Source organism: Mastacembelus armatus, chromosome 13, assembly GCF_900324485.2.
Source record: "Mastacembelus armatus chromosome 13, fMasArm1.2, whole genome shotgun sequence".
NCBI lineage: Eukaryota > Metazoa > Chordata > Actinopteri > Synbranchiformes > Mastacembelidae > Mastacembelus > Mastacembelus armatus.
This window is the reverse complement of record NC_046645.1, coordinates 8,919,605-8,940,048: the sequence shown is the minus strand read 5'-3', so window position 1 is coordinate 8,940,048 and position 20,444 is coordinate 8,919,605. Positions and strand designations below refer to the sequence as shown.

At 39.9% G+C, this 20,444-nt stretch overlaps 1 protein-coding gene across 1 annotated transcript in view; it reads right to left on the bottom strand.

The window, feature by feature from the left end:
* The window catches only part of grik4 (glutamate receptor, ionotropic, kainate 4), a 124,068-nt gene extending 104,403 nt beyond the window's left edge, over positions 1-19,665 (bottom strand). The window contains exon 1 of the mRNA XM_026313269.1: positions 19,567-19,665. Coding sequence (XP_026169054.1) covers positions 19,567-19,648 — 82 coding nt within the window. The 5' untranslated portion in view covers positions 19,649-19,665. The remainder of the gene's footprint in view (positions 1-19,566) is intronic.
* Between the last annotated feature and the right edge of the window lie 779 nt (positions 19,666-20,444).

The window sequence follows — 20,444 nt, the reverse complement described above, 5'->3', positions numbered from 1 at the left end:
CAATGGTTGTCATGGAAAGACAGCAGGGAGTTATGATTCATTGTACCCAGGCCACACTGGCGTGGGCTTGCCTCCAGCAGCACAGGCACACTGGGTGTCTATTCCTCGCACCAAGAATGTGAAGTTCATGAAGGGTAGCTGCTGCCACAAAGCCATATTGTTGGCACTTGTAAACGTGTGGTAAGACAGGCAGAGGAAATTTGCAACTTTAACACATTCTTTTGTGTTAATTGAAATTGAAACACACTGGATACTTGAAGCCACTCAGCAAAAATGACTTTACAATCATTATTTCATTTAGATAGACTTTGTCTTTCTGCTTGACCCGCACAGCACTTTACATGTTCACTGAATGCCATGGGAAAATGCTTATGTTAAAAAGATGCTTAAGAATATAAAGTGTTTGGATTGACTAGATGCAAAAACACTACAATCCATATTGTAATACATCATGTGAAAATTTCTCAGGAAAAGTCTCACAGTCACACTCGTTTTATGTTCTGTTGCAACAACAGCCAGATATATAAAAGAATCAGACATGTTTTTACAAAGTAATCCCGCAGGAAAAGTGCACTTGCACGTATTGATTGGCCCACACAGCACCTTGCTGGATGATATAGCATAGACCACCCTACCTATTTCTGAGTCTGCCTCCTCACCGTACAGTGTAACAGTGGCCTCACTGAAATGAATGAGGCAGCTCAGCCTGTGGCACAGCACTGACTTTGGTCTGAAAATAGTGTTACAGTGTAGTGCACTAACAACACCCAAAACATACTTTATCCCAATACAATCAGTGCCTGTGCTGCTAATTGTAAATGTGACATGGTAGAATTTTAACTAATGATAGCCAATCATTCAATGGGTATGATGCACACTATCTTGTTTGTTTAGAGTGATCATAAGCTGGCTGACAGTGCTGTCATTGTCACTGCCACAACTGTGACATTCAATTTTTTTTTCAGGAGTTAGGGTTTAAGGAAAATGGAAGTGGTGGGAGCAAAGGAAAGCTATGATAAAAAGGGAAAAGAACATTCATGGAAGGATGAATCCCTTAGGGTCAAACATGACGACAGAAATAGAAATATGCATTATGGTGGGTTGCCAGCTCCTGTCAAAGCTGGACATGACAGGGGAGATCATGGTTGCAGAGTCTCTGGAGGGCCCTGACAACAATCTGACAACATGGACAGACAACACAGACAGATCTGTCCGTAGCCACTCTACAGGTTTTTATACCGTTTGAATATCTAGATTAAAGTAATAAATGTGACTGAAATTAAGGAATGTCTTATTTTCTTTTCATTACAGGTGATTACATTTTTATGGACACCATAAAAAAATGTATAGAGGGCAGTAGTTCTGTAAGTCACAGACCAATTAAAGGAAAAACAAATATTCACACTGAGCCTTGACAGAGCTGGTTACATTTGATAAATGTTAAAGAACTAAAGCACTGACTCAAAGTCTCAAAAGTGAAAAGAGGATATTTCTTTGTTGGTGGGGGTGTTAATGACTCGCTTCTTCATCTCCAGTGCAGTACATCAGTAAACCTGTGTACTCCAGCTCATATTAGAGCCTGCTCAGAGTAGCTGAGTGGCTGTGTGGATCTCTGAAGGGGGCAGAGGAAAACTTAAAGTCTATCACCTGAGAGAAAATGGCAGCACCTGGTGCACAGCCGGTGGTTCTACTTCACATCAGTTCTCAGGTCAATGGATTATGACACAGCTTCCTTTCCCATCTCTGACACACTACAGCCACACAGACATTTACTTTCTATTCTCTTCAAGCACCGCCGCCTCCTCAGTTGAGGTGCCACAGTTGGAATTAAAGTCAAAATAGCAGGCCATTTTTACTAAAATGGAAGAGATGGGGGGAGGAAAGCTGGAAATAAATGCCAAACACTCATTTTCATTCGGTCTAAATGGATGAAAATGAATGATAGCTTAGACATAGTCTGAAAAAAAACTTGAGTGACAGATGAGGGAGGTGAAAAGAGGTTTAAAGGGAAAGTAAAATATATATATATATATATATATATATATATATATAAAGAAAATAAGAAAGTGACTGGAAGAGATGGTGACAGAGTGAAAACCCCGGGCAGACCTGTTGCAATGAGCAACAGACTGACAGACTGCGACATAGAAAGACAGTGAAACGACAGACATGCTGTTTGAATGTGATGTTTGTGGCACGATAATCTCAACGATGACAATGATGAAAAGGAGGAGGATGATGATGATTGCTATTACGATGAAAACAGCATTGATATGCTGCTTGTAGTTTGACTTCTGGACCCAGGGGATTGGAGACAGGCAGGCAGGACAGCTGACAGGCAAGCAGACAGTGGGTCCTGTGGGAATTCCAGCTCTCAGTGGGTGTCATTACCTGCCAGCCAGGATACCTACTACAACAGGCCTGGCCTACAGATAGATCCACTGGTATGTAATAGTCTGGAAGGTCAAGGGATATCAGAGGACAGTTTGATGAGGGGAAAGATGGGGAAAGATTAAATGGGAGGAAAAAACGAACAGTGCAATGCTGACTGAAATAAAGAAGGAAGCTTTTATAAAAGACATCAGCTAGTAATGGCGAGGAAACTACTGACAGACTGCACAGTACATAGAGTAATAGCCCGAAGTACCACAGTACCCTATTGTGTATGTACTGTAATAGCATTTAATAGCTGATGTAACCTCAGAGACACACTGAAACAGACTGCTGACCATAAACAACCATGCACAGGCTGAGTGGAGCCTTTAGCATTTTGACATGGTAGTTAAACCTGCAGTAAACTGACCTTTATTATTCAAGAAGATGCCTGATGGTAGCTAACAGAAGCACATCTTTCATAACCCTTCTGATGGACAGACCTCCACAAAAACCTCATTCAAGCAAAGGTCAACGCAGATTTCAGTCTTGCACAGTACTGATGCATTTAGAGCTGCAATGCTTGGTCGATTTGCTGACCAAGAATATTCATCTTTAACTACTAGTCAAATTATTCTTTAAATCCTTCTCTAAAGCACAGAAATGGTCCCAGTGGCACACAGATACACATGCAAATGATGTCAATGTTGACACCTGGACACTGCAGTAAAAGTGGGCAACAATTACACAACGATAAAAAAATAAAATTAAAAAAAGTGGTTTGTAGGTTTGACTCCATTTAGGACTTGCCAAGAGTGGTTTGAGAGTAGAGAGGTGTCTATAGAATGGAAAGACATGACAAATGCAGAGACACACAACTTCAGGTTTCAAAGGGAAAGATGGCAGCAATGCTGGACTTTTCTCCTGTTATCCAGTATTACCACATAGCTGCTTCTTGTATCTGTGACAGCCTTTGATGTGATAGACTGGGGAAATAGACAGACATTCAGCCACTCCGATGGGTTAAGAGCACCCAAAGGAGTCAGTGCTCATCCTGTCTCTTAAGAGCAGAGCTACAGTACACTGTATGTAATCCACCACATGAAAAGGACATTACTTTCATTGCTCTCAATCACTCATCTCTCTCTCACTTTTGCAATGCCTCGTTCTCTTCCTCTTTATTTCTTTTTTTCCTGCACACAGAAATCTAGTCATATGCTCACACTCTGAGTGATGGCCTCTGCACATGACGTATTGACTGTTCGTCACCATTTCAAACTAGGCAAGAATGCAGTTAAAGTCATGGTCTTTGTCAGTATCCATCACCCAAAAAGACAAAAACCAAAGTCCTTCAACAGTATCAGTGCAGGTATCCTCTGATATTTCTCTTCCTCTTCCCCTGTCTCTTCTGTCTTTTACAAATTTAAGGAGACACAATAAGACAAGACAGAATACTGCATGAGCATGGCTTGCTCCTAATCATGACCAGTACGCATTAAGTGATTAAGTTAAAAGATCTTGGATCAAAAAGGTACAGATATAGGTCACAATACTGATGGCACTTAAAGATTTTAATGAAGAGACCAGGTTCACTGACAGGATCATCTGTCTTTGTCTAGCGTGAATAAAATAAGACAGATACATTTACATAGATCAGCATAAAGTAATTTAATCAGCTGAAACCCAATTCAACGGAAACCCAAAACTGAATAAAAATTACAAAGAGTAGAAAAAAATATTATAGCCTAAGGTTCAACTACCCATACATGGCATTAGAAAGCATCAAATAAAAATCTGGGCAAACCTGTAAAAGACAAAAAAAAAACCAAAAAAAAACATGCCTATGTTTGTTGTGCTTTTTAAAGTTTTAGTTTTCCATGATCCTGCTCTCCCATATCAACAAGAAGCTTAAAGATTTCTCAATTATCAATATAACTACAAGATCATTAGCCTTGAACTAACAGGCTCTTGGCAGGAATAAGTGAGAAAAGCCCCCCCAAGTAAAAAATGTCAGCCAAGATACAAACCCTACATAACAAAGCCAAATGAAAACCAACCAGACTTCTACCAAAACTCTACCATTAATCAGTTTCACATCCTCATATGAGCAGGACATTATTTGTTAAACCACTTGAGTTCCAAAGTCAGCAACTTGTAAGCAAATTAGTTTCATTAACACAGTGACAAACAACGCAACAATCTTAAAAACTCCAGGGCACTTTCAGTCACTGATGACCAGAAAAGCTTCTGTTAAGCTTTCCAAATCCTTTGATTTGTTTTGACATGTTAGAACCATCTGCATTTTATTTTATTTCACTGCAAAATCAGATAAAGGCACTTAGTGATCGTACAATTAATACAAACAAGCAACTGTCAAACATCAACCTTGTGGACAGTCGTACTCCAGACTTTTAATGGGCCATGTAATGTGGTAATGCAATCATTCAAAATCAGAACAAAACAAAATGTCCTTGTTTATTTATTGGTTGATCTGTGGTCAATCTAACTATGGCTAAGCTTATTCAGGCCTACCACTGGCTTTGCGCCCGCACTGACCAGGATGGTGTGAGAGATTCAAACTAGGCTTCAGCATAACTCTGCTCCCAACAGAATTAAAGCACTTTGGAAAAGACTACAAAGATAAGAAAAAGGAAAGGAGCATAGAGATGAACCGAGAAAAGGTGTGGACAGATTTCCAGAGGGAGGAAAAGCAAGGCAATTCATTTGTTGGGGTTTGAACAGAGGCAAAATGTATCTGAGGGCATCCAAGGTTCCCATAGCCGAGCCTAATAAAGCTCCAGAGAGAACAACCGTGGACTCTGTGCCTGCAAATGTGTGTCGTCATCATCCTCTCACAGCCACGGCTGTGCCTCTAGGGAACTCATGCCCTCTGCTTCTGCAGCCACTGTACCCTAGACAATGTTTCTCCTGTCTGGTGTTTCTACTGAGGGCCACTTCTGCCTCATTATTCCTGCACCTGAACAACACGTGGGACCCAGAAGGCTGGTTGGGGCCCTGGAGGCCAACTAATGCCACCACAGTACCTCTAGACTATTCACACATACAGGCATGCTGATCCATAAACGAGGCCTGAATGCTGAATAGATGTGGAATGTTACCATGCAGGCACCAACTACAGAGGTTTCCCATGTGAACAAAGCAGGAGGGCTAACAATGTAACTGGTGGATCCCGAGGGATTGCCAGGGTAAACACTGTATGATGAACACTTAGGTTTGTGAGTGTCTGTATGTATCTAAATGTACCATTGAGGAAGAAACAAAAAGGACAATATGCCTTGTCACTGGAGTTGAAAGAGGACTAGTGGATGGAATATCCACAGGGGAGTCTCTACTGGAGCGTGTATGCAGCTGATAAGTTGAGGCATCCAGGGACAACACAAGGCGGGACACAGGTGAGCCAAAGTGGATAGTAATCCACGGCACTTCCCTACAGGACTACAGTCTTTGTAATCTCAGGTAAAGAGACAGGAGAATACAAGAGGTACAATCATCACTGACCCCAAACAGCCCGGGAGCTGCTGATGGAGACTGGAGAGGCAAAGGAGGAAAGGAGAAACGCCACGCAAACACGAACACACACACACACACGAACACACACACACACACACACACGAACACACACACACACACGAACACACACACACACACACACACACACACACACACACACACACGCGCGCGCGCGTACGCGAAACCTGGAGACCTGTCAATTGATTTAGTGCAGAGCGAGTTAATAATACAGCTGGCTGCACAGTGAAAATAGCCTTCCTGTCTGTACACAGTTAATAGACCGCCGCACTGCCCTAGAGACCTAGTCGCCTGTGTGCTTAATTGTGCTGGTGCTTATCTTATCAACAGGGCCCTTGATGTCCTGCAATGATTTTTTTTTTTTTTTTAATTTCTTACTACCTGTACTTGTTAATCCATCTGATTCTATAGCTGCCTACTTCCACTTCTATTCTTGTTACACTTACAATGACTAAAAGTTTTATGCAACAGCCCATTTAAAATCTTGGACACAGCAAAAAGATAGTTTTATGATAAAAATCATCAGCCTAAAGCGTAAAATATTACAATTAACATCATTCTACAAAAGATTTTCTTTCTGACTTAATTTTTATGTAATTACACTATCATGTTAACTTGATTTACTGTCAGTGAAGTTTTCCACCACATATTCTTTGGTAGCAACGTGTGGTTTGATGTTGCATTAGGATTAAGTTATTGCTCTGAGCCTAAATAATCAGATGTAATTAAGACAGATGTGACTCACTAAATAGTTTTTAGCGTTTTGGAAGACTAAGCCTACGAAAGCACTTCTGTTTGTCAGTGGAATATATCAAAAATGAAAGTACTGATACTGGAAACACAATCACACAGTTTGAATATGGCGTTCTGTGGTCACCATCTGACTGTTTGCATTGTAATCTCTTTATCTGTTTTTTTTTTTTTTTTGTTTGTACTTTAGCCACCGTACCTTTCACAAGACAATGTCAACATAGTGTATTTTGCATCATGTATTCCTTGCTTTCTAGTTCTAGTTATTTTTCTTTTTTTTTTCTCTGACTGCTTTCAAACCATTTACATATCCACTCACATTTTTGTTTGCTATATTTTATGAAGTCTGTTTTACATAAAACCAGCCTACTCCTTTTTATTACTTCCTTTTCATTATCCATATCTCCGTCTTTCCTTTCCTTTAAGCTTCAGCTCTTATTTCAGCCTCTGTGTTTTAAAGTATTACTTCTTTCATTATTATTCAGTTAGTCTGGTTTCAGGTTGACCTTTTTCATGTAAATGTAAAATGTAAACACTAAACAGACTCGAGACGGCCACAGCATATCTGGTAAACTCTGCTGTTGCTTGTGTCCTCGCAACCAGGCACATATCTGGTATGGAGCTGGGAACAAGCCAACTACAAGTCCCTCCTAGGGTTAGTTAGCCATTAGGCAAGCAGCCGTCCCTCGTCTTCTGGAGAAGGACCTGGTAAATTAACCATTAACACATGGCAGTGAATTTCAAATGCAACAGCAGGCAATGCCACAGATGTGCACACAAAGAAGATAGATGAGGGCATGTGTGTAGGTGAGTGCACTCATATGTGTTAACACACAGTCACAGGTCGGTCCAGAAGTGTGCACAAACACACACACACACACATACACACGCACACACGCACACACACACAGAATCGGGCATCTGTGTAGCCAGAGGTGGTGCTAAAGGCAAGGGTTGCAGCTGCTGATGGCTGTGCCAACCGATTGTAATGGCAGAGGGCCTGGCAACAGCTGGGGAGGGAGGCTCTGAGGACTCGCCAAACTCTTCACTGTGAGCCATGATCAAAGATGTGGCATAATGGCGTAGGACTGGCAGAATGGAGTTTCAATGGAGGAGTGTATATCTGCTTTGGGAAAGGGGTTTCCATATGTGCATGTGTGTGTGTGGATAATTTGCTCATTCATGCAGGTATAAAATGGATGGATGGGATAAGAAAGACATTTGACACTGTGGCACAGGAACCAAATCAGCTTGCAAACTCACCACATGTTATTTTCTGGTCATCTTTAAATCATGGCATGTTTGTGACAGCACTACCAACAAATACCGGACATTGGCCCAAATGGTCTACAGTATGCAGGACACCCACGTGGCCTGGGGATTACAACATTCTCCCATCTTTCCAAGACCCAGAGAGGGATTATGTCCTTGTTGTTGCACTACTGATTTCTACTAATTGGTCAGAAGTATGGATGGGACTTGGACCCAAGGGGATAAAGCAAACCTCTGTAAAACTCTTGTCAGGTGAAAAGCAGAAGCTGGAGAATCTATTGTGCTGGAGTAGACCCTTAACTGTCTCTACCCTTTACAGCTGTATAGTGACAAGCATTACAGTGTAAGATGAACTGTCTAATCCAAATTGGGAGAAAAAAAGGACAACATTTTTAAAAATGCTGTATAAAAATGGTAAACATTTAAACTTCATAGAGTAAGAATACAATTCCCTGCTGAACCTTTTCAAAGCCTCAGAGGCTAAAGGGAGAGAGAGAAAACCAGAGAGGAATAAACAACACTATGATAGGTCAATGAAACTGCCTGGTTTTAGCACTGGGCTATATCTCATTGGTCTTGTAATCTCAGTTATTACCAGTGTTTTTCTGAAGTAATCAAGCAAATCCCATTCAAACTGTCTAAGATGATCCAAGCCCACGCCCATTAGCTTCAGCAGCACTGCCATTAGTTTGAACTACTGGCCCATACATGCTTCTCTACAGACCCACACCCTCTACAGACTTGCTCCTCTCTTAAACTTCCCGGACAATGTGGATGATAGGCTGCCAGAGTGTGTGTGTGTGTGTGTGTGTGTGTGTGTGTGTGTGTGTGTGTGTGAGAGTGAGTGAGTGAGGTATCTTATATGAAATGAATTGGACAGGGAAAGTTCACTCTTTTGTCTTGCCCCTTACCAGTGTGAAGGGTGATAAGCAAACATGAAAGATTTATATTCACCCATGACCTCTTGTTCATCTTTAACTGGCCTGGAGATACAAGGAAGTTTGAACTTTTCTGGCTCTGTGATGTTTTTATAACCGTGATAGTTTACACCAAGACTGACTTTGTCAAACAAAAGTAACTGCTGCCAAACATGATCTCGTATCATATAACAGGTCGATCTTATCACTAGGAAATAACCTTAACTCATGGCTAACCATAGGAAGCATGTACATTTAAAATCTTCTATCTCAGTCTCCTCAGACAGTGATGTGCCATGTTTTTAAAACAAATTTCAAGTTTCAGTAGGTTTAGCATTCCTATTTTCTGGCTCAAGACTAAAGATGACCAGGCCGACAAGCTCTGAAACTCCTTCCCCAGGATCCGCAATTAATAACATCTTTTAAATCACATCTTAAAATGTATTTCTTCAAGCAAGTCTCTTAGAAATCTTTGCTCAATGTTTCGGTTTTAGTCCCATTCTAGTATCTTATTCCTCGTATTCCTTATACAGAACAACTGCAGTATTTCATTTCAACATGGTGCTGAATTATTAGTTTGTGTCTGTTGTGAAGCACTTTGTAATTATGTTGTGAAAGGTGCAATCTAAATGAAGCTTAATGTTACGATAGTCACTCCATATTTAATGGCTGTCATTAAAAAGATGTAAAAGTACAGTAAAACAAAAATATTTTAAACCTGGTTGTTTATTATGTCCTGGGTGGCCAGGAAACACTGGCCAGGAAATTTATGGTAAATGTAATGTGGGCATTTTAAAATGACTTTTGGTTCAGTTGCTGTAGCTCCTGCAATTTCATATTACCAGAAAACTTCACAGGCTTTCCAATAGTGTAAACTCAAGACACATTGCAAACAGTGAGTCCCAGTTAAAACACAGGAATGATTACCAATAAATCTAAACAGAAAATATTCTAACAGCCAGCACTGCTCTAGCCATCACAGCACTGAGAGCTTAACAGTGCAACACGCAGATAAAGTAAATGAGAGGACATTGAGAAAGTTAGAAGTTATAGCACAGTTAGAAATATCCAAATAGAAAGAGCCAGAGGGAGGGACAGGAAATGCCTGTTGATACCTAATGTACTGTATATGCATCGGCCAGTATATGCATGCATGTATACCTGGCATTGATGGTGTGTTGTTTTGCTCTAATCAAAACCCAGTGAACAAAAGCTGTTTCACTGCTAGCTGCTAGGAGGTAATAGCTCTCCACAGGAGGAAAGCATTTTCAGTATTTATAGCCATGTGAATCAAGGGATATGCACAAGCATTAGCTTAAGTTCATGGAGCTTGAACAGTTGTGGTAATACATATTTAGTCATTTTGAGACCATAGGCGTTAGCATGGCAGTGGTCCGCACGTGCTGCAGGTGTAAAATGGATTAGAACAAGGGGGATAAATTACACTAAGTGTTTGGTTGGCATCAATCAGGGCTAATCAAATCATCTCCTCTAATTCCCTTTAAAAGCAGGGCTCTCTCCACAATGCACCGACTGTAATGGATGAGGAGTCAAGACCCACTGCACAAAAACAGCTACTGCTAAGAGGAAACTGATGTCCTTGTCTTGGAGATGCAGCATTGTGCAAATATGGGATGAATAAAAACAAAGAGGATAAATTTCCCTCTTCCTGTAGAAGATGCAGGGAAAATATTATGTGCTAGTTTTGCTTTATAGGCTGACATAAAGATTTTGTCCAGTGTAAGGAGCACCATGCAAGATTTGGTTCAGGTCGATGAGGTTAAATTTAGTCTTTATATAATGTTTTGTGATGCCTGTTAAAATGGATATTACTGTTTTTGCCTAAAACTATGTATAACTATAAAAATAAAATGTAAAACACTGTTTGTTATATCGTAACCTTCACAAACACTATGTCTTATAATGCTGTTATATTGTGCACGTATTTATCACATGACACAGCTACTGTGCTTGTAACACTGACATTATAATAAACTGGTCCTTACTGGTCCACACTTAAAAGTGTGTCACAATGATGAAGTGATGAAGTAGTAATTATCGTAACATATGATGAGGGTGTTTAAGGGTGCAATAAGGATCAATGTACTTTCTATATGACATTACTCCAACCATTCACCATCGTGAATTCAGCTGTAGATAAACATGATGTTTCATGGATGATTCATTACGGTACGGAAAGCAACCAAAGTTTTGGCGATCCATTTTCTAAGTTGATGTAATTATTTTTCTCCCCTGTTTATTGCCTACGAATCTATTAAAAGGTGGGAAAAAGTATGAGATTTACTGTAGCTATGAGATTATAGCTACAGTAAATTAAAGTCAGCTATGCAGTAGACTTTCGATTTTCGATACCTGCTTATTCCATAACCAGGGTCACAGGGATCTGCTGGAGCCTACCCCCGCTCTCTTTGGGTGAAAGGCAGGGGTACACCCTGGACAGGTCACCAGTCCATCACAGGGCCACATAGAGACACACAGAGACAAACAAGCACACACTCACACTTTTAGAGTCACCAAGAACCCATGACCTTCTTGCTGTGAGGCAAGGGGGTTTAGTGCTAACCACTCAGCCACCATGCTGCCTGGCTTCAGGTTCATGAAATGAAATATTTTTTCAGCTGTTTCAAAAAATCATATCACAGAAAACTGATCCTGGAAAAACATTTTTCATCAGAAAAAAAGCAGGCTACATGATATCGCTACATGAGCATTCACCTTACTTCACCTCATTCATGGTTCTGCAGTAGAGTGACCTGCTTATGACCTTCATCCTATAATACCATGGAACCATAGTGCATATAGTAATAAAGTTCATGTTCGCACAATATTTTATATGAACAAAAGTTCATGCCTTCCCTGAGTGAGCATGTGGCAACATCACCCTACAGCTATAATTGGTTAGTTAATAATTTAAGAACCAATGCCTCCATGTTTTTGTGTGGCTTACAATGGCGGAAGCATTTTCTCAATGCATAGACTATTTGCATACTCACAAAAGCCAATGAGCAAACATTAATTTGAATCTGTCCTTGTGGATCCCAGTGATGATCCATAAATTCAGGAAGGTGTGTTGTGTGTGTGTGTGTGTGTGTGTGAGTGTGTGTGTGTGATTGAAACCGAGTCCACACACAATCTACATGCCTGTGTGCCATGCCTTTTTCAGATTTACTGAATAATTTATATGGCAAGCTCAGGAGCAAAGTAGTGTGCATAATTGCGTAACATCACTCCTATCTGCCATTGCTGCCATTAACTAAACGATTGGTCCCAGCACCTGCCCTGGTAATTAAAACCTTAGAGATTAATCATGCACCCTCTCTTTCAGTCAGTGCCTGAGGTTTAGATGTAACTCTGCATGTACACAGGCTCAGTTCTCCTTAATTCATGAACACATACTTTGAATTAGGTGACTGACTTTTAAGGAAACATATTCTTTAACAAAGAACACTGCTGCCTCCAGGCACACACACACTGTTCTGTAATTAAACTCGCCTTTCTGTTTGATACGTCCTTATTACCTTTGCTGGCATCTGAGTGGCTCTTGTAACAGGTGGCCACCTAAAAAGGGGTTTAGCTCAGATGTGCCCTGTGGCTTCAGGTCTGTGAGTACATATGTCTGCGGGTCATTAACTTAATGGCACTGCACATGGTTGAGTAATTAAAATCAATTAGATTAATCATGAAGTCTTCTCACAATGCTCCTCAGCTGGACATTGTTTTTTTCTTTAGCCTCTGTTCCTAAAAAACATACTAAAGTTTCATTACAGAGAAACTAAGACTACAACTCTGAGGATATTTTAAATCAATGCAGAATACTTCCCTCGCAGTTATTTACCCTCCTTCTCTCCCAAATTGTTATCTTCTCTGCTCCTCCAGTAACAGTGAGTTAAATGAGTTCATAGATGCCAACTGGAGTCAGTATGTATGAGGGCAGAATGAACCTGACTGGAGGCAAGGGCACAATGACTCAGCCATGGTTCTGGCAGCAAGCCTTAATAAGTCACTGAGTGGAGATGCGACTGAACCAAGGGAATTGACAGTATGGTGCTGCTGACTTGTGGGTATTAGCTCAGCAGGGTTAATTATGCTATTAGACTCTACCTGTGGGCTTCAATTTCACTAATCCACCCTACATGGCCTCAGGGCCCAGAAACACAGTACAGTACATGTGTGCGCACATGAACAACACAAGTGTACACACAACAACACAATGTTCCCAGAAAATTGTTCATATCGAATGATTCTGCAGCACACGGTGTATGTCCACAATATATGATTGAACTGATGTTGGAAATGTCAAAATGATCAAGAAAACAGGCTGAAATGTAGAGTAAGAGATGGAGACAACACAGAAAACTGATTTTATATATTAATGAAGCAGATGTAAGTGTCATGACTCTCTTTTTGGACTTCCTGCTGAGGACTTTTATTTTGTTTCCAGTTCCTCTTTTCTCCCTCTTGTGTTCCTCAGTAGCTTTTCGTTAATTTACCTGATTAGTTTCACCTGTGTTCAATTTACCTTTGGTTTGCTCCCTACAAATACGTCCCTGTTTCTTTTGTGTGTTGTGGGAGCATTGTTAGTATGATGACCTTGTGTCTGGGCCATCTTACATTGTTAGTATGATATGTGACTGTGAGACTAGTGACACTGGTGACATTATGCGTGGTGTTTATTTATGTGTTTTTGCCTGCCTGTCCTCGCCTGAGTGGCATTTTGTTCTCGGACAGGGAATCTTGTGTTTGTGTCTGAGCTGCGGGTAATCCCAGGAGAGAATAAAGCCTTTTCTTCATCCTGCATTTGGGTCCTGCGCCTGTTCCTCTCTGACTCATCACCCACACTTAACAGTAAGAGTAATCATCTTAATCATTGAACAGATATATTCATCCATCCATCCATCCATTAGCTATGCCCGCTTATTGCTATTTAGGGTCACAGGGATCTGCTGGAGTTTTTTTTTTTTTTCCATCTACTTGGGGAATTTGGGGCAACCATGCAAAACATGCAAAACAACATGCTTGGTATGGTTTGCCTTCCTTACTTCTGCATGCCACCCAGTTTACTAGTTCCAGTGATGCCGGTCATGGGGGGCTGGGTGTTCTGTAGATGGTGCAGGCTCAGCTTGTGCAGCTGAGAAAGTGGAGCCAATTGAATTTAGCCCAGTGCAAATCTTCTATCGTGTTCTCCTGTTGGGTGCGGAAAAGAGAGCAGACAGGCAAGGAAAGATTTGTCTGACTTCTTCCTGTGGAGTTAGACTGGCTGCTGCTCCCTTAGTAGGGGCTCTGCAAGTCTTTTTAGAGTCATGTAAAGAAATCTGAAAATGTGTTTTTAATAAGCCTCAGGCTGTAACTCTGTGTGTGTTTGTGAGTACAGCAGCAGGTTTCATATGGCATGTAGTTATAATAGAATGATTTCAGCACCTTTTGAAAAAGATTACATTTAAAAACAAATGTAAAAACTACTTCATATTATCTGGTTATAGAAAATACTAATGAATAAATAAGTATTAATAAACCATTTTACCAGAAATAATACACTATGTTCTTATATTGAAACCAGTGTACCCATTTGTGTCTCACACTAAAATATTACTTGATTGTTATTTTTACATCTAAAAACATCCTAAAAAAATATATTATTACATGTTTAATCAAGACTGTCTTCCTGTATAATTGTGTTCCCTGCTGGTAAAGAAGCCATTATCCAGCTTCTGTGTTTTTTTGACAACTGTTGAGCCTGTTTTTCCCATTTGTTCCACTCTGCAGTGTACTGCTAGATAATAGTGACAAAAAAGAATTCAAAAATCACTCAAAAATCATGGGTTTTCATCTATACTTAAAAAGATTCAATTGCCAGCATTGCACAGTACATTTCTATTCCATGCAGACAAACAGAAGACCACATGATAGAGGCAAACAATATGTGTGATATCACACAAAGACAAAAATGTAGCAAGGATGCTGCAGGTCGCTACGGCCATGTGTCTACCAGAGCATCACACTGTCACATTATCATATCATTTCGTCAAAACAGATTTAACAATTCAAGATGGCAACACAAGAAACTGAATGGCCCTGTTTTACTTCTTAAGACCGATTTTTCCCTTGCTCATGCACCTTGGCAGTGGGGGAAGTTGAACCAGAAATCCCCCATTCAGTTTTTCTTAACTGAATTGTGCTCAACGTGCTGGATGGATTACACCTCACTGTTCAGGATCACTGAGAGCTGGAGGAAGTTCAACTCATGCATACATTTTTCTAGCCACTGAGGCCTTCACGAGAATAATAAAATAAATAAATGAAACCAACAAACAGAGACAGCCTGACTTTTGAGTTATCCCTGAAGACCTAATAATAATAATGTCAGTGGCACCAAAATATCAGTTTTTTTAATATATTCATTCCAAAACTCACTCCAAATAAGCAGTTGTATATTGACAGTGAATACACTGAAGCTAGATTAGTGATAATACAGCAAACTATATGTTGATAAACTCAATGGTGGATGCAGTTAAAATAGACATTATATATGAATAGTACATGTGTACTATATAAGCTACAGCTGTCTCTGATATCAATGAGGCATGCATAACACTGTACTTCATTGAAGCAGGGCCTTTGAGCATGTTATCACTCTATGAAAACTAATGTAAAGTCATTTGCATTATTAAGATGGTTTTTCCAGAGCTACTGTGAAACAGCAGAAACATTTGCCATTCATGTGGAAGCAACACAAATCAATTAAACCACATTTGATTTGTCTATTTAAGGGCATTGTAATGAAATACAAAACACGACCATAGAAGAATTTGGCTTCTCAAATCCATTATGAACACGAAAAAATGCTGGAAATGCGGCGCACAGCTTACAACAGATTTCCATAACAATCAGTATTAATCCCCACTCTGGTTAAAGAGGGACCACACATGATCTAAAAAATTAAATCCAAAGCCTGCTCTCTTGCAGTATCACAGTCAGCACATTTAAGGTGAATGAAAGGATATCTGTGGAGGGAATTTCAGAGCACTCGACTGAGCCGACACCCAGTGATTGCCAACAGCTAAATTTAGTGTTGGTCTCACAGGGGAAGGCCTTCCCTATGGTGAAGCCTAATGCCAAGACACATTCTGTGGGCTTCAGAGAGATAAAAGAACCCAATAGGAGACATGTCTGTTTTTCAATAAAGAGTGGGCACATCTTCTACCTGTCTCTCAAAAGCAACACTGATCAGAACAGTATATTAGGAATCACTTATTTGGACTCTTTTAAGAAATAGCAATTGATAATAATGAGGAGGAAATGAAACGTAACAACACTAAAATGCAAAAAATGCACTGGCTCTTCCAGTGAAAGCCAAAGTTTGCTGTGATGGTATGTTTAGGTCTTATGAAGGAGCATGTGGTTCTGAATATTTTCAAAATGTTCACTCCATGTATTAACAAAAATCAGCTTGCAGTAAGGATTGTGTTTGTGTGTGTGTGTATATATGTGTATGTGTGGGTATGTGTGTGTTTAGGATAAACAGTGGATTATTGGATGCATAATAGCAGACTCTTTCACTTAAATAATGTGGGAATATCACACACAACAACATGTACACCATTTGGTTGTGAATGGGGATTTTCCTGTAAATGCATGCAGCATATTATGTTTGCTGCTGATAATGATGATAGTATTTTGTAAATTGATACATACTGTTGTGAAAAAAGGCCATAAAAATCACGTTTTATTTGGATCTGTACATGCTATTATCTAACCAAACTAATTTCTTATGAAAGTCCATTTCATTGCTTGGCTTTTCCAACTACACCGCAGAGAGACAGAGAAGTTCCTTAGTTCACCTACACTGGGCTTGCTGCTGGCTGGTCTTGGCGGGGAATGTGGCAGGGGCAGGAGCTTGTTTTCGGCCCTGATACATTCAGAGAAGGCCAGACAGTGACATTATGCCAGCCAGGCTGGACTCGAGGGACAGCCATGTTAAATACCATCTCCTGGAGCGCAAATGGCAGGGAGTTTGTGGTGTTGTTTGGGGGTATGTGTTTGTTTGTGTGCCTTAGTGCTTTGAAATGTCTGTGTCTGTCTGTGCCTGTGCTCATACTTACATTGCCTCATGCATAAAAATGCACGCACAGAGGTCGTGCACACATAAACACATATTGACAGTGCACTCAAAGAGACTGGTGCTCTGCACAGATGAGATGACATTAGAGGAAAAGGAAAAACAAGCCTATCGCCTAATTACCCATCAACAATGCAACATGACTGAAATAAACATAAACCACCGTCACTGCAGAGGTGCTTAGGTCCATTCACGTTGAATAGGTAGAGAATGCAGAGAGACATGGCTGCTGTCATTTATCCAACAATATTCACAAAGAAAGAATGATTTGTTCATGGTTGTGTTTTATATAGGAAACCATGTTGTTTTCCAAATATGAAGGCTGATCTGGGGCATCATATGCCAAACCACCAAAGAAATTCTGCAAACTGCAGCTGTCCTGTGTAGCCGAGAGACAGAGACAACCTAGTGAATGATACAAAAAATGCCTTGTTTCAAAAATATTGATAGTGTTTAAAGATGAAAGTTTGAACTGACTGTGTTTTATCAAGATAAAAAATATTGGGATGTTTCGCAGAAAGAAAAGGAGAAACAGGGAGGAGGTAAAGATCAGAAGGAGGATGTGTTAAAGTTTCATTATGGTTTTATGAGCCAGTAAAACTGGGACTTTTTCCTCAGTTAACCTAAACTATTTTTTCATCATTACTGAAATTCATTTTCCAGAAAATATGCAAAGCAATGTAGTTTTATCATGTTAAGAAATGAATCCATAATGCCAGCAAGAGACTACAGCACTTTTCACAAAGCTAAAATATTTGTTTTTTAATAGTTTTAACATCCACTTTCTACAAATAAATTTACATTATCTCAAGGAACTTTCACATTTTAATGCACCATTTGGCTTTGCTTGATGTTTTAATAGCTTTACAATAACTGCATGATTTGTTTACAGCTTCTGTGTTATTAACTTCCACCCTTTTCCCCTGGCAGCAAATCTCACTCTCAGCTGTTCCTGAAAGTTGACAACCGTGCTGTAAATTTAAGGCCAGCCACCACGATGAGAGCACAGTCTCTGAGCTGTAGAATCTCCTTCTCAGTCTCTATCTTTACCTCTACTTCCTATCTGTTTCTATATACAGTCTACATATATACACACACACACACTCACACACACACAGATGGTTCCCCGCCTAAGACAAGAGGTCTATACATAAATAAAGAGACAGTCAGTCAGACTTTTGGCAGATGGGGAGCTTGTGACAGGGTGTCAGAGACCTGCTGACTGTGGGAGAATAATAAGAAGGAACAACTCCCATTGGTTATCAACAGACTCTGGCAGGTTATGGGACATCTGAACCATGCCCTCTCAGATGCCTTGGTCCACCAATCTGCCACTATTTTCCAGAAACAGAATATAATGGATTCTGCTCAACCTCGTGTCTGGGCCGTCATAAAATGTTCAAGCTGTTGCCATAACAAAGCCACCGATTTCGTCAGACATTACACTACTGGAGCTACTACTACTACACTACTGTAGCTGTAAAAGGTAAATAAGTCCACTGGTAACGCTTAGTTACAATTGATGGTCCTGTAATGTGTTGGTAAAATGTTTTCTGGGTTTAGGGTAATATTAAGGGTTTAAAAAGGATGAGGTCACGCAGTGGTGTTAGATTAAGGTCGTGGTTATAATTAAGTATTAAAGAGATTTTTTAACAAACACACTAATTAAACTGATGGCACTGCTAGTACAATCTATTAATCCCTATTAAACTTTTTGAGAAATAATAAGTGCTCTAATAGGTGTACAGTCTGGGTAAAACAAAGGGAGGAACTTTAATTAAATGAGAATGAAACAAACAGAGATAATTAATGGAAAACTGATTTACACAGTACTTCACTTATCAGCTGAATGAACACATCCAAGTCACAGTCTTCCATTTAAAACTTGTAATTTTTTTTAAATATATATATATATATATATATATATATATATATATATATATATATATATATATATATATATATATTGATTAAAGTTCAGTGGGTCTGTAAGACACCAGGATGTTCGCGGCTAATTACAGCATCATTTTCTGTCACAGTTGAATCATTGTGCATGAATGAAAACACAATAAAAAAAAAATATATAAAACTTCACCATCCAGCTTAATTATTCAAAAAAAAAAAAAAACTGGCTGGGTGTATTTTGGTACAAACTGAACTTTTGTACACAGATACTCCATGGATTTTGTTCTGCAACTCTTTGTAGAGCATGTTTTTTGTAATTTCAGAGCCAATTAGGACTGCGTCAAAGCCACACATGACTTTTTAGCGTGTTGATACCTCAAGCTATGTGTGACTGGGGGAACATGGGTGTTTCTCATCATGATCCATTTTTGCCATAAGGGCGAAAGATAAGTTAGACTGAACTAACAATTTGAGCTGACATTTATTCCAACAGTAAATTCATTTAAGCTCAAACTCAATAGTTAACTTCATGCAAGAGAAGGAGCATGAATTTGGATTTACTTATTTCAATTAAATATGAAAAAGAAAATCCTTTTATGCAAGTGTAAACAAAAGTTTTTCCAATGTTGCTATGCGGATTTGTGATTTGCTCTTACAACTTACCTATTCTGAAGGAGAGCGGGCCACCAGAGGTGCTTCTCACCCACATGGCTAAGAAGAGCAGAAGCGCCCAGGCTGTGAGCATCTTCTATGACTCCTCATGGGTCCTGCCCCGGGGGTGCCCCTGTCACAGCCACCTGAAAAATATACGAAGGAGAGCACACCATTTATGCATCAACCAACATCAAGGAGAACACACATAAGCCAAAGCTGTGCAGCATACTGATAAACCTGCAGACCTGCAGTGCTCCCTGCCTCCCTCTTTTTTGCTGTCTATCGCCCTGGTTGCATGCTGGGAACCTCTTAATGTGAGTGTGCACTTGTTGCTAAGTGAATTTGAGTCCCCCTGGGAGTTTTGACAACTTTTCCTCCTGCATTTTTTTGTGAAAAAAAAAAACAAAAACTTAAGAGCATTTATTTGACTTTTTTCTTAAATTCTTGCGTTGAAATTGTGCGTACAGAGCTTTCTCTTATCTTAACAACACCTCAGAAGTCGTTATTTCTGAACATTGCTCTTTCACTTCCTCTCCCCAGATGCACACTGTTAGTACAGGAGTTTTAATGGCAAGCTTCTTCTCCAACCTTTATGGCTTCATTGACCTAATGCATATATCAAGTTAGGAAAATAAAATCCTTTCATGAGTGTGCTTTCCACAAGCTTTTGAGCTTTAATGTCTCTCTTAAATTATTACTAATATCATTGGCTCTATTTACTGTATTCATAGTCTGAAACATGGCGTCCTCTTTGCCCTCTGTCCCCCCTCCCTCGAGTACTTCTCTGTTTGGCAGCATCAGCTTCTGATTTACTGATGTGGGTTATTCAGCAGTGTCAATAGGTCATTGTTTGGCTGTTGTTATTCCACACCATTTCAGTTGTTTCA